A 15,245-nucleotide genomic window follows, 5' to 3' on the forward strand; every position below is an offset into this window, starting at 1 on the left:
TCTTTCCGGAAGCTTATTACTGCCACAACAGAACATTTTATGTTTTTAGTATGAGAGAATTATCTTGTCATAACGGAAAATTAACTAAAATCTTGTAATCTGGAGGAAACTATAACTTAATAATTTAAAGAACTTGCATGATACTGAATTTATCTCTCTTGCCAGGGATTAATAATGATAATAATATTAAATCAACAGCGTAATCCAACATTTTCATACAATCTCTTACTTACTCTATATGTGAAAACTCCTTTAAGCGCCTGAAGGATCTCAGTCGAGTCCTCTAGAGTAGATGTCGCTTGAAACTGGTCTGTCCTCTTGGTTCTTCCAAAAAGTCACACCTAAACTGACTCCAACCCTTCGCTTATATAGTCAAAAGCAAGTTTCTAGAATGCTCTCAGCTCCCCAGCCTCAGTGAGTCAACTGTTAATATTAGCAGATGAGGCAGTGGGGGCTGGGCCAGTGAATATTCTAGAGAAGGCCAGTGAGCATTGAACCCCAGCCTACTGTCACTCGGCCAATGGGCCTAGCTGTTAGGAATTGAATGACCGGTATGCAAAGAATGTTACGTAAAGCACATTCAGCAACTTTCATGAAGGGGTTCCCCCTTAGCATATTATATGTAGGCTAAGCTTTTCATTGAGAATAAAGGACGTTTACACTAGATCTCTTAACTTGCTTGACCTTTTAATTCTCTTGCTCACTATTTTTACCTTATGTAATGTCAGATCCAGCAGTCCTACTATGCTACAGCAGAGTTTCTGGGGGAAGACGGCTCAGAGCCTGGACGGATATCAAATACTGCAAGGAATAAAGGTCCTGTTACACCCTGTTACACCCCGTTTCCTATTCCGATACACCCGTTTCCTTTTTCGATACACCGTTTCCTGTTTCGATACACCACATTTCCTGTTTCGATACACCCCCTTTCCTTTCCTATTTCGATAGACCCCGTTTCCTGTTTTGATACAGAGATATTCTCCCGAGGAAAACTAATTAGCGTGAGTGGATGAAGCCCTCAAAAGGGAATTTTATAAGCTGTATTTCTAAAGTGGCCAGGCTACACCCTGTTGCTTTTACCATTACACATTTTTACAGTTTACTAGTGATGAAATAGCTGTGCACACCAAATTCATGCTTACACTAATATGAAGCAAAAGAATGTGGCTCATTCAGATTTGAGCTTGTCTCCGATCATTGTAAGACTAGAAGTTATAATCACACAAAATCACTGTGCTTAAATGTGTTTTCTTTTGATTTCTTTAAAGACAATGATGATTTATTGCTAATTGAATACATGATCTTACATACGTGATGGTACATGGGCTACATTTGAATAATTACTTTATTTGAGCTTACTCTGTTGAAAAAATCAGTTTAAATCATATGACAATATAGTCTCAAATCTCTTAACATTTAAGGAATGTTTAATATATTATGCAGAAGCAGTCAGAGGAAGAGAGTGGGTTATCCACTTGTGGTTTAAAGTAATGGGGAAATGCAATCTACTCCTTAGAATATTTTCAAAAGGCACATTTATACCATATAAGGTTTACCAATACTACAAATGTGCTATTCAGACACAACAGCAATACAATACATTTTAGCTTGACAAAGAGGAATTCAAATTACAGGAATTAAAGTTCAGAATGAGTCGCCCATGTAAGCAGCATCAATTTGAAAATGTCCTTGTTGTTTGCTTTCAACACTTCATTTATTCTTACACACTGATTGTACTCTAGGAGTGGTTGCAAAGTGCGTGACCTTTGAAATTAATCCCACATACCAAAAGGGTTCTGCACACTTTATAAATGTCCCTTTGCTCTCCAGCTGTTCAGAACCATCTATTTGTTTGTAAGAGCACATACATGTTTATGAATGGATGTTGTCAAAATCATACACTCAGATGGGGATATATATATAATCAAGAGGTTTCTTTTAAAATATATATGATTTGCATTTATGGACTGTAGTCTTTCCAATGTTATGGGCAGCAGAGATGTTCTGTGATAGTAAAATACTCAATGTCAACCAGTCCTATAACTCAGAATAAGTAAAAATTTGAAATTACAGTATTGATTAGAGTATTAAGAGTTCTGGCAGTATACAGGATGATTTAATGGCATGCACAGATGAAAACATATATATCTCAGGAATCAACTTCTAGCCATTGTTTGGCATGATGCATATATCCAGAGTGTATAGACAAACTAACAACAACAACACAATGGTTTGATCTTGCACTTGCAATTAAATTAATACACATGGATGACAGCATGCAAGCAGGATTTTTAACATGTGACAGACCTTTAATGTTACACAACATTTATTTTTCCTAATTGCATCTAACACAGTGTCTTATATTGCTAATATGCATTTACATTCAGAAAGTGAAATTAATCATGATTTTTTACAAAACCTAAAACAACAAATTAACATTGGAAATACTTTTTCTTAATCCCAGGCCATCAGGTAGTCCCGTCAATACCTGTGAAAATTATTCCTTTTTATATTATAATATTGAAGAGTGTATTACATTGATCTTAATCATTGTCAACCACACAATGGTACCTGTAATAGTTGGGTTTGAAGGGGCCATTTTTGTTGAGGCCCATGTACTTTGCCTGCTCGTCTGACAACTCAGTCAGGTGGGCATCAAAGTTAGGTAGGTGCAGGCTGGCCACATACTCATCTAGAAGAGAATGATATATTATTCCATAATGTTCATGCAGTTTGACTTCCAACATTGCTGATGTCTGAACACTAGGTGGCAGCGATGAGCTTTAATCAGATTGTGGCCAAATTGACCTCACACAAAGATGATTTATGATGAAGGTTAATGAATATAGTAGACCGGATATCTTACCCATCTTCTTAGGTAGCAGATACACATCCTGTTTGTATCGTCCCTCTGGAGCATTGAACAGCTCAATCAGAGCCAAGGCCTGCAGGTTCACAGACACAGATAACATTAAGAAATTGTAATGAAAACGATGTTGTTTAAAGTTCTCTTGGAATCATTAATTAATCATTTGGAATTGTTAATAATAATTAACAGGACAAAGGACATTTTTTTAGGCCACATTTCTTCTTCCTTCATTCAAATGTGGTTGGATAAGCTCAGGAGCCATATTTGTCTAGAGTGTAGAAGTATGTTGTATAAAGGAGAGTCGGGTTCAACCAGACACCTGAGTGGTAGCAGTGATGGACAGAACAAAGGTGGGCACAGTGGAACAGCTGAGGTTGAGGAGCCGGCCCTGCAGCGACGAAAAGAGAAACAGAGGAGAATGGACGACAAACAAGGTGAGATGATGACATAGAAACCCATGAGACAAAAGCCTGACATCACAGTTGCAGGGAGTTAAGATACAAGTGTTTCACTTCCTAACAGCTTGAGACTAAACCAGAAGAACCAGAAGACAGCATCATGGCCTGTGTAAAGTCAGATAGATTTCACGGGCATTGGTGCTGCAGACAACAACTCCCATGATCTAACGGAGCACGACGTCAACAAACTACGTATTTTGTTATTGTTTTGATGAAGCGACCCCTGGCGTCATAAGTATACTTTGAGTGTAACAGCTCAGATTATTTGACAGCGCAAAGAAATTGATATATTCAAACCTGAATACATTTCTTGACTCAAATAAAATTTCTCGCTAGAAATGTTATTAAGACTCATTTATCTAAAAAATTTCCATCTGAAAATAAAATCAATATTACCAATTTGCATTTTGCATGCAGAAACGTGACATATTGTTTGCTGTTTTATCGACCAGATGATAGGGGCCGCTAAATCAGCAAACGCTCTTATGGGGAATTTTGGGTCATATTGTTCAAAAAACAATTAAGTTGGAGACCAGGCTGGAAAATACAAACTGGGCATCATCTTTCATCTCCATGCATTGTGTGAAATGTTGTGTCACGCACAACAACTCAGTAAGTCGATACACTCCAGAGAAGTTCTATACCTCTGCCAGTAGGACCACCCTCTTGCCGTCAGGCCAGATGATGTGGTCCACCTGAGACCGTACCCTCTCCCAGGTCAGTTCAGGACTGCGCAGGCTTGCCTGTGGATGCATACAAAACAACTGAGTTACTTCCTGTTATACTGAAAAAGGCATCCGAAAGTAGACATAGAAGCCAAACTGAACACACACGGGTCCACACGGGTCTAGGATTTGTATTGATCCATCGTTACCCACCACGTCAATCTCTGTGTTTGAGTGTCCCATATTGCACACGATACAGCCGTTCTTCATCCGGTCTAGCTGTTCCCTGGTAACAACATTCTTGTTGCCTAAATGTAAAGGAAACCAATTGAATCGATGAACATGTGAACAGGGTTGTTTGACTTTCACTCTCAAGAAAATCGACTACGGATAGTAGTAAGGTTAGGGATTCATGGTGAATGGCCATATACTCTATGCTAAAAAACACTGCTGTTTGAATAAATGGTATTGGTCAATGTTATTGTTATATTGGCTCACTACATAAAGAAACATTGTTTTTCCTCTGTTGTTTTTTATGTTGGATGAAATGTTACTTGGATTAAAGGTGACTGCAGGAACACATTTCCATAAATGCATTATATTTGTTAACAGATTATTTTAATTTGGTCACCATACGATGATGCTAATAGGATATTTGCTCAGTAAACATTTCCAGGCTTGATGCCTTATGAATGATGGAGAGTAGTATTAGCGTAGCTCAATGGGAGAGCTTACCAGTGCAGGTTATCACGAGGTCCATCTGCCGAATGACCTCATTCAGTTTGACCACTCGGAAGCCATCCATGCTGCGTGGAAACAACGCAAAAAAAAAAAAAATACGCTTAAAGCTATAAATAGACATAATTAAATCATAACAAACAGCAGCAACTCCCACCCACGGACGCAGTGAAAAAGAAGTACCAAGTCAATAGATTCCATGGATGAAAGTACTAAATAAAGGTTATCCATAGACACCACATTGATCTGCGAATAGATGAATGAATGATGATGAAAGCGCTGGTTTGTTACCCACCAGCCCTGCAGAGCACAGATGGGGTCGATCTCTGTTATGCACACGATGGCTCCAAGCGCCTTGAGAGCAGTACAGCAGCCTTTTCCCACCTAGAGACCAGGAGGTCAGCACAACACAAACACACAGTATGAGTATGAACATCCACCTACAACCCGTGTTCATCTCTCGATGACCTCATTCACACTGCAAGCTTAAATGCTGAATTCCCATTTTCAGTGTTCGTTTTGTTTTTAAGTTGATCTGCAGTAGCGTTGATGCAGTGTGGAAGTTTTCACACTGGTGGATGTTTTTCAAGCAGTACAATTTAAAAACAAATGGGTTATTAAAAAAAAACAAGAGCATAGCACATCATCCGTAGTATAAAAGTATCCTATAAATAAGGTTAATAAAGTTTTGATGACATTTTATTGCAGGACTAGTGCTATTCTCGTGAAAATATACAGGGGCTATTGTTGGTGACGGATCGTCTGGAAGGATCATTATCAACCGCCATTCAACATTAGTAATATGAACTACTGTTTTCAAGCTCCCTCCTCCTTGTATTCAGCAATTGACTATTGTTGATCTAAAATGCTGTGAGTGTCACGTGATTTCCAATATGAACGTTCACACGGAGCTCAGATTGCAAAACATCGGACCTGTATCTGATTTAGGACCACGTACGAAAATTGCCCAAATCAGGATTCAAACCATCAGATTCCATGTGAATTTGAAAAAATGTAATATGAGGAATCAGACCTGCAAAAAATTCTAAATTGGGCCACTTTTGATTGCACTGGGAACAAGGCCAATGTGTTCCAATAGAGTTTGACTCACCTCCCCGTAACCGCACACAACGACCTGCTTGCCTCCAAACATTACATCAGTGGTTCTCTTCAATCTAGCCAAAGAAAAAGTCCCCATTACCATCATTAAGTATTAAGGGAGCCCATGCACAAACACACTCACAAACATAAGTTAGCTATATGAATCATAAGCAGTGATTACATTTAGATTGATGCGTTAAACAGCACATTCTCTCTGGCTCACCCATCTAGGATGGATTCACGGCAGCAGTAGAGGTTGTCGAACTTCTGCTTGGTAACAGAGTCGTTGACATTCATAGCAGGGACGCACAGCTTGCCTGCCTTCGATAACTGGTACAATCTGGAAAGACAGGGTGGTGTGAGCCAAATGCCCACATATGCGGTTTGTGACATCATACTTATTGTCAGCGAATAATAAGTCCTATTGAGAGTTGATTATCAGCAGATGTTGCAGACTAACACCATCAGATCTCCATAATGAATTACCAGTCAGAGCAGGCCGGAGTTTACAATTCATTGTAAACAATTCATTGTAAACTGTGGACTAATTGGCTCTGGCAGTGCCTTTTAATAACGATAATTGTTTTCTCACATGCTCGACCCAGTTGGCCATATCTCCCACCTCTACCAACCCCCTCTCCAACTTTACTGATTTAATCAGACTTGCAGCTGTTGTTAGAATGACTGGATGATAAAGGTTCATCTGCTTGTTCATTCAGTTTGTTTTTCCCATATTTATACATCTAAATAGGATCTAGGATCTTCATAAGTGGAGAAAAGTGAAGGCCAATCTGACCTGTGCACCCCAGTGACACTCTCCTCCACGATGCCGCGTGCCTTCTTAAACACGCTGGGGTACTTCTTATAGACCCAGTGGGTGAGGTCTCCCCCGTCGTCCAGAATCTGGAGCACAAAGCAAAGGGAAGGCGTTGAAACGCTGAACGACCACAACAAAGAGTCCCTCCATGTGGACGCCTAGAGACACGCACCATGTTGGCCTGCCAGCCCTCTGTGTTGACACAGCGATCGATGCACCACCAGAAGTCGTCCTCCGACTCCCCTTTCCAGGCAAATACAGACACCCCTAGGACACGAGAGAGAGAGAGTGAGAGAGAGAGAGAGAGAGAGAGCAACATCAACCGAGAGAAAGAGCGAGAGAGACATGCACCACTTTGGATTTGCAAGTCAACAGTGCTGAGCAAAAACCCAGAGACAGGTGGTCAATGTTTTGCTCTGGGTCATTTAATGCAAACAGCTGCCTGTCTTTGCCTTGACTGCAACGCAGATTATAAATTAAAAAATAAACGCTGTTTGCTCAGTCGTCTGCAAGTGAACACTAGTTAGCATTTGAGAAATTGCCTTTTTGTGTGCTCATGTGGATACAGAAAAGGAGAGACAGAAGAGAGGGAGAGAGAATAGGGTCAGCCTGGCTGTGTACAGAAATGGTCCATTAGCCGTGGCTGTGTTGACAACATTTATCGCGGCTCACCACTCTCGGCCAAAGCCGCCGCCACCTCGTTCTGAGTGGAGTAGATATTACAAGCCGTCCAGCGACACTGGGCACCCAGGGCGACCAAGGTCTCGATCAGAACCTAACAAACACGTAAAAGCACAACTGAAACCGGTGGTCAGGCATAATGTGACCAAGGTCCCAGAGACACTGCCGGAATCAGCGAATGGGGGTACATACTGCAGTCTGTGCTGTTATATGGGTGCAGCCCACGATCTTGGCCCCGGCCAATGGCTTTTCCCCCTGAGCTCTCTTCCTCAGGGAGATCAGGGCAGACATATCTGTAAAGCAGACGAGAGGAGAAGGGTGAAGTAGGTGTTCAAAATGATGATGAATAACAGCGTGAAGTAAACAGATTTTATGAGAGGTCTGAATTTGGAACAAGCTTGTTCTGTATGAGAGGTCTGAAAGTAAAAAGGCTTGTTCTAGATGAAGGGTGTGCTTTCCGTTTAACAACGAAAAAATTCAGGTTGGTTGAAGTACAACGACCTCCACAGCTGTGGGGTGTAAGCATATTACTCAGAACACCACTCGTATGCTACTTGTGCTGGCTCATCACTCTCACAGGCTCTGGGGAGGTCTCAGTGGATGTAGGCGAATAAAAGAGGACTGTAAAAAAAGTTAGAGATGGCGAGGTAAAGTAAAAATCCAGGCAGCCAATTTTAAATGGTTCTGGTCTTAGAAGAAAAAGGCTTGGATAGCAAATGTGGATCCCAACTATGAAACGTCTGAGAATGCTACAAAAAGCTAAACTGGAGATTCCCTCTGACCTGATTATATCGAACCTGCATTCTCACACTGGGGTTAATGGATCCATAGGGATTATGAGATTCATCATTGAGCAACAGCATAACCTCTCTAGTTAACAACACATCCCGAACACAGGGTGGATCTCTGACACACACTCTGTTCAACGCCTCATGTCTGAATGAATATCCCAGCTGTTACCTTGTTCTGCAATTTCAATCTCACGTCGGCCGAACTCAGCCTGTTTGATGTTCTTGACACAGAAGTCGCTGCTACCATGGGTGTTGGCCTGAGTCTTTTCGCGGGGTGAGGTCTCATCATCTGAGCTGTCAGAGTAGGAGGCAGCTGGGGAAACGGGGGCATAAAAAGGTCAGCATAATGAACACAGGTGTGTGTGTGTGCGTGCGTGCATGCGTGTGTGCATGTGTGAGGGTTATTATTTTGTGGCCAGTGTAAATTTGGCATAGAAACAAGTATTTACATGCATAGGCTACCCGGAAGCACACCTGGAAATATGATATTGTAGAAAATACAGCCAGCTTGCTCATCGTTAATAGCCTCCCCACACACACATCTCTGCAGTACCTGAGCTGTAGCTGTCAGTGGAGGACTGAGAGATGGACCGGGACAGAGAGCGCCGGCCGGCTTTGGTGGGGTACTTGCTGAACTCCTGCTTGTCCTCTGCGTTAGCAAACTGGATCTGCAGAACACAAAAGTATCAGGTCAATGCTGCAGCACACGCACACAATAGTCACTTAATAATCCACTTTACTGTCGATGATTCATTGTTGGTCAGAGTCCGACTTGGCTACGGCCCAGCCAATCAGGCAGTGTCGTACAGTAGAAAAGAACAATGCAATTTTTTACATTTTAGAAGAAGAGTCCATCTTAGGACTCGTTCTGTGCTTAATATAATAGGTAGTAATGGACGCTTCTGCAATGTGTTCCTGTTGAGCACTGCATGTCATTCGAGTATTGGGACTTTTACTACTGTGGTTTTACACAGGTTAGTTGGCCTCACTAATGGTAACGTCATCGGTGTCTTTTATTGTTGGCTATGAGGATGTGTAAAAGGAAGACTATGTCCATTGAGCAAACAAAAAACAAACGTTTGTATGTTTACACAAAACCTGTAAAAGAATGTAGGAATATGTCTAAGTATGCCAGGGAGGCCTCCCTAAATTAGAAATGCGTCTTATTTCCGCTAGGTTTAACAGTTATTACATTAATTACTAACACATAAAACACATGGTTTAATCATAGGGGGTCACGCAAAGTGCCTATTTTTAGACACTCTTAATTTCCTCTCATGTGGTGAAAAAGGGCCTCAGCAAAAACATGACATATGTGTAATCACAACAGATTGATAATGTTTATTTTGTTTTTGTTTTTTTTGCCAAGTGAGGGAGAGGTCCCCTGAATGCTGCGACCACATGGATTCAGGCAGACAGCAGGCGGAGATCACCTTCTGGACGGCACGGACATAGGGAGAAACAGTCCGGCGGAATGTCAGGATGGCAAAACGGGACTCACATAAGGATAGGCTTTTGTTTCTAAGCCATAAGCCATGGATATAAATATATTTAGCCAAATGATCACAGACTCACTACAGGAACATCGTATTGGCTATTTGAAGTATCAAAAAAAAATATATATATATATATATATATATATTTGCAAAGGGTGGAGTGAAGATCCAACAAACTATTTAAACTTTTACAAGATCTAACTAACTATTTCCATAAGCCTATTTACAAGTGCACCACTTTGACCTTTTTTGCTTAAACACCTTAAACTATGTCAAACGACATGGGGGCTATTCTTCTTGGTGGGCTATTGCCCACCAAGAAGTTATAAGTAGATAAATACATACAAAATACAGCTTTCTGTGTAAAGAAAGGTGGGGTAATGGTTTAGTACAGCCGTATCCCAGCAACAGTATAAAGCAAATTGGGTTTAATGGTTATATGGCTAACTTAAATGACAGTGGCCGGTATACAATTAGCCTTATTTAAAGCTGTGTGCTTGAATAAGCCGTGAGATCAGACAAATCCATGCCAAGAAACTCTGAGCCAGGACCATTCTCGCTAGCAATAGACAGTCAGTTGTCACCATTGGAGAGATTAGGTAGAGTAAGCCAGATGTCCTGACAGACCCTCTAAACCAGGTCAACGAGGGCAGCAAGCCTGTCGACATGTTAGACTTGAGTAAGAAATTAGGGGACTTAATGATGCCATATGCAGGTATTATGCACGCCTTTTTCATCAGACCAAAAACATTATCGATGCCACATAAATAGATCAATGCTACATTTTTTCATTTAAGGCCATGATGATGAATTATAGTGTAATTAACATTTTTGTATGAGCATTTCTTAAAAAACTATTAAGAAAAAAATGTTTTTCCATTATTAAATCATCTCTGCCCCGCTTATCGGGTTTGAGTGAAGTGTTCAACCCATAGAGACCGTAATTGTTATAAATGAATTGGCCATTAGAAGTAGATTTGCTCTATTGTTTACTGACCTCGGCAAATAGTTAGTATTGTACAAAGTTTCCAAATAATATTCAGTGTTAATATAGTCGTATAGTAATATGAGAATTGCAAGATTAAAATAGGAATAAGAACTATTTGTATTTAACATACATTTCCAGCCAAGATTTAAGATGTAGAATATTTCCCCTGTCAAGAAATAGCATGACATTTCATGTCATGCTACAATGACAATGACAAGTCTTGTAGCATGACATGTCTTGCTGTGATATTTAGGATATCCATAAAAAATGTTTGGACTGGAAACAAATGTGCAGCGCTCCAAAGTTGACACAACACACATTTGTCAGATCCGAAAGAGGGGAATGTCTTGTCAACAATTAAGAAGCACGCTAGGTAGGTAATTTGATATAATTTGACAAAAACATCTATTATATCTATGTTCCTTCAATATTGTGCTTTATTAAAACCAATTTTGTTTGTAAATTAACAGAATTGTTGTACTTCTACTTTCTACTTTAAATCACCAAAAATACCGTAAAAATCATAATTTTGCTAATATACGAATATATGAATAATACAGACAATAACTTAAAAGACAATGATTAACAATAATTATGAATTGTCATCTTAGTTTTCACTGCCATCAATCTATAATAGAAAATAACATTCCTTGAATGAATTTGAGGGAAATGAGTTTCCCTGCAATAACGGAAATTCATAGCCTAGAGAAGTTACAAATTACAATTTTACACCTAAAAACGATCGAAAAGACATGATCAGATTTAAAACTTTTAATACGATTTGGTTGAAAGATGAATATTTGTATAAAAAAATAAAAGAAAGATGAAGATTTGTAATCTGTATCGGGTTCTCCATCTCTCATTCTACTCATCCGAAGATGTTTGCAGTGTGGGAGAGACCCTGTGGAGTGTATAGAGTCACTGAAGGAACTCAAGAAGCCTGGGAGGCCGAGTGGACTTCGGCGATCTCTGTGTGGTGCTGTTTGGGTTTGCGGTATGCAATGTCTCCTCACACCTTGTGGAAAACTACTTTCCGTTTACTTTGAATCCATTATTTTGCTCTCTTGGGGATAAAAGATGAGACTCTATAGCTAGGTGTTTGTGTTTCAGTGTCAGTACTGCATGTGCTTGTAACTAAAGAACTGCTATCCTACTACCCCAGCAGTTCACTGTATTGTAATGGGAGAGCAAAGTTTGTTTATTTTATGAACGATTCACCACTTAATTGTTTAAGATTGAGGTTTTTAATTAATGTGAACTGTTGTAAGGTGTAACGTTGGCACACTGTTGGCACACTGGAAAGTTGGCACACTGCTAAATTCGCTTGATAGGGGGAAAGAATAATTTGGCCTCGTATAGTTTTGTTAGGACACATTCAATCAAATGATCACAAACAAATCAGACTCATTGCAGACAATAGACAAAACAACAGACCATATATATATATAACTTCCAGAGAAGAGGCATTACTTCCAGACTCACCCGCTCCCTGCCGTGCGCGTGTCTTTGTGCCATGACTTCTGATTGAGTCGGTGTTTTTTCTCCTGTGTCCATGTATGTGCCTCCCTAAGCCTATAGTCTATTGTGTGGTGGAACTCAGTGTTCCTGAGGCTATTATCCCAAAACCCAGCCAGCCAGCGCCGGTGGGAGGTTCTTCTCGATTATCATCATTCTGATGGCCAACCTGGAGAGAGAGAGTGAGAGTCTGGGCGGGGGGGGACCTGTCTAATCCAGGCCCTCTTTTCCCTTTTTCTGGTTTGACCGTCTCTTCATGTAACTCTCTGTCTCCGCTGGGGTCATAGGCTAAGGTTTGGACTTTCAGGAGACAACCAGCGCATGTGGACACACCAAACATCATGCTGATAAAAGAGATAGACAGTTCATATCCTCTGTGTATTTGTTTCATTCAAACACACACATTCAGACACACACGCCCAGATACACACACTGATTAAGGCGGTTTACAAAGGGAGCTGAACTTTTAACCTCCTGCTGCATCAACAAGTTTCCTATTCCAACCCATCCTCCATCTTAATACTTAGACGGTCTTCAGCACCATCACTTCTAGGTTTCTGATGGGCACAATGAGATGTGGATGCCTTATGATATTGGGGCTGCTTGTTGTTAACCTCAACATAAGCTGGGTGGACACAAAATATAATTAACCTCACCCCCCAAAACACATTGTGACCTTCACTCTGTGCAGCAACCTTTTTACTGTTTATGTCACTATATCATTAGAACAATGTTTGTATTCAATGTTAACATCAGGGTAGGGAGATCGTTTCTGCCTTAGCTCAGCAGAAACACTTTGGAAGCACAGTATTTAATTTGAAGCGCTGTAAAACTGTGCAGATTATGGCACAGTTAGGCCACAGTTATGGCAACCTTTACCATTGGTAACCGCAGGTTACTGAGGTTGAGCTTTAGGTATTCTGAGAAAGCATAGATGGTCGAAATAGAACCTTTGTCGAGTCTTCTGACTCGGTTCAGTGCGGAAACACATCCACATAATATAGATAAATATAGTGGGTTAATAATGAATAATTAATAATAACATTTCCATAGTGACTCAAACTGACTTAGTGAGTTTGGAAGATATCATATCCACCTGTAGGACACAGATGGGTTGAGAATAATGGTTACAGGAATAAATAATTGAAGAAAGAAGATTCCTGAGTCTGTGTGAATCCGTATTACCATTTCAACAAATATTGGTTTCTGTATTGCCAAATCAGAGGAGACCTACTGATGTTGTCGGAATATACAGTCACTGAGGCCAATCACCAGCTGTGATGAACTTTTGAACTGAAACAGAGAAGGATTCTGCCCACCTAGGTCTGTTTAACTGGGGCGACCTGCAAGGGTGACGAGCTGACATAGCAGAACATGATACAGATAACTTTCATGTCGTCCACATTGTCTTTTCTACCTCTTCATTTTGACCATATTTCGTGGGCTTTGTATTGTTCCTCTTGTGTGAACTGGGATCTCACATTTCATTGAACAAAAAATAGTTTTTTTCATACAAACATATTGCAGCCAGCAACGAATAGGCAAACGTTTTACATCTGATTCCCTGAGCCAGCAAGTGCGCCTACTTAACTTGTCAGAATGAGAAGGACACACGGGCGAAACGTTAAACAATAGATATTGGTTTATATTCCTTCATAGGGCTTTGTGTTGAAAATAACTACCTCGGTTCTGGTTGAGTAAAATGAACATGGTCCGCGTGACATCACTTAACACGACGGCTTCTTTAAAAAAAAAATAATAATACAGGAAATTTAACGTCACGTCGGAAGCCTATCTGAGCGGCGATCAAAGTAACGGTTCTGCCGCAGCGCAACGCTGCGATAAGCAAAATACTCTGCTTGAACACCAAGTGCCCCACACTGAATTAAACTAGGACGCGTTACCTGTCTGCCTTTCGCTAGGCTTTCATTGTCATATGAATACATTTTGATTGATCTAGGTTAAAAACTTTTGAACACAATTAGTGCAACGCAAATGTCTGCACTATGTTTCTTCGAAAGGTGCAGGCCTACTTGACATCTAGGATAATCTAATCCAGTCAATAGAAAAGTTGCGTTTCCTCCTGCGATGTGTTTTTATGTTCTAGAGAGAGATCAGTGACTATGGAAAACCTGCACGACATCACTGCGCACTACCCGGGACTTACTGTGGCTTCCCGGGGAATAAAAGCCTACTAGAGAGCCGTATTACTGTCACACACTTAGCAAATGACCCGACATCACGGCGCTTACCTTCTTGACGGATTTCAGAGTCGGGACCGCAGTGAACGCTGCAGACGGCAGCTCCCCGACGTTCATGTTCATATCGCTGTTCTTGCTCACAGTCAGGGATGAATATTTCTCTGCGACATTCTCGGTTTCTTTCACATATTTCGTCGCCTGTTTGACGTCCGTCATGCCTTCCACCACCGAGTCAGTCATCGCGTTAACGGTGCGAATCGGATAAGAGGACGAAATAATATTGTATGATCTCTCCGATCTGGAGCGAACAGCCTTCCCTAGTAGTCTCCTCCTGGCGTCGGTTTGTAGAAATGTTCCAATTGGATGTGGTTCTGGTGATTTCAGTTTGACCTTCAGCCGAAATTTGTTTAATGAAATGGTGTCGGCCTGTATCCCAGCGTCATTACTGTACGAGCCGGCAGAATCACATGTTGTCCCTGTTCGCTGTCATCGCCAGACGGCAGTAAACGCACACACGCGCGCGCACACACACACACACACACACACACACACACACAGTCGCCGATGTGTCGTTGGAGTGGCATCACCTGAACGTGTCAGTGTGTGTGTGTGTGGGGGGGGGGGGGCTTGCGTGCGTGTGTTGTGTGGTGTCGCCCAATCAGCATCATCCGATTTTTTAAGGCGATATATTTATTGCATCAATGTTATCATTCTGTTACAATGTATTTCTTAATGTTTATACCTATGCCTTCTACGTTTACATGCCAGGACAACCACAGCAGAACAAACAACATTGACCTACATCTATTTTCAAATGGACGTGAACGTGTATACATGCAACACGGACTTTAGTTTTTTAATATATGTCCTATATAAATGTATGATATAGGACCGTTTTTGGTGTCGGGGTCAATGTATGTCGCCA

The 15,245-nt window shown here is 40.9% G+C and overlaps 1 protein-coding gene across 3 annotated transcripts; it reads right to left on the minus strand.

Moving 5' to 3' along the window:
- Positions 1–1,355: 1,355 nt before the first annotated feature.
- On the minus strand, positions 1,356–14,808 carry ahcyl1 (adenosylhomocysteinase-like 1). Of its 3 annotated transcripts, none has more exons than XM_079740962.1 (17): positions 14,372–14,808; positions 8,674–8,788; positions 8,290–8,433; positions 7,522–7,622; positions 7,321–7,423; positions 6,821–6,915; positions 6,628–6,734; positions 6,055–6,171; positions 5,842–5,905; positions 5,026–5,114; positions 4,728–4,798; positions 4,206–4,300; positions 3,972–4,070; positions 3,189–3,257; positions 2,867–2,945; positions 2,572–2,692; positions 1,356–2,488 (listed from the first exon to the last, which is right to left on the minus strand). In XM_079740962.1, exons 1-17 carry the CDS (start codon positions 14,558–14,560, stop codon positions 2,482–2,484), a joined length of 1,665 nt encoding a protein of 554 aa, XP_079597088.1. In that variant the 5' UTR covers positions 14,561–14,808; the 3' UTR covers positions 1,356–2,481. The 3 variants fall into 3 exon arrangements, with proteins under 3 accessions (XP_079597088.1, XP_079597090.1, XP_079597089.1); XM_079740964.1 differs by lacking the exon at positions 14,372–14,808 and adding an exon at positions 12,087–12,177; XM_079740963.1 differs by lacking the exon at positions 14,372–14,808 and adding an exon at positions 12,075–12,170.
- Positions 14,809–15,245: the final 437 nt, after the last annotated feature.

The sequence above is a fragment of the Pollachius pollachius genome (genome assembly GCF_949987615.1).
Source record: "Pollachius pollachius genome assembly, chromosome: 8".
Lineage (NCBI taxonomy): Eukaryota > Metazoa > Chordata > Actinopteri > Gadiformes > Gadidae > Pollachius > Pollachius pollachius.

Coding starts and splice junctions, on each gene's coding strand:
- ahcyl1 (XM_079740962.1), bottom strand. CDS start 14,560: ATGACTGACTCGGTGGTGGAAGGCATGACGGACGTCAAACAGGCGACG. Junction 7,424..7,521: donor ATATAACAGCACAGACTGCA/GTATGTACCCCC, acceptor CGTGTTTGTTAG/GTTCTGATCGAGACCTTGGT. Junction 3,258..3,971: donor GGGTGGTCCTACTGGCAGAG/GTATAGAACTTC, acceptor TCGTCGCTGCAG/GGCCGGCTCCTCAACCTCAG.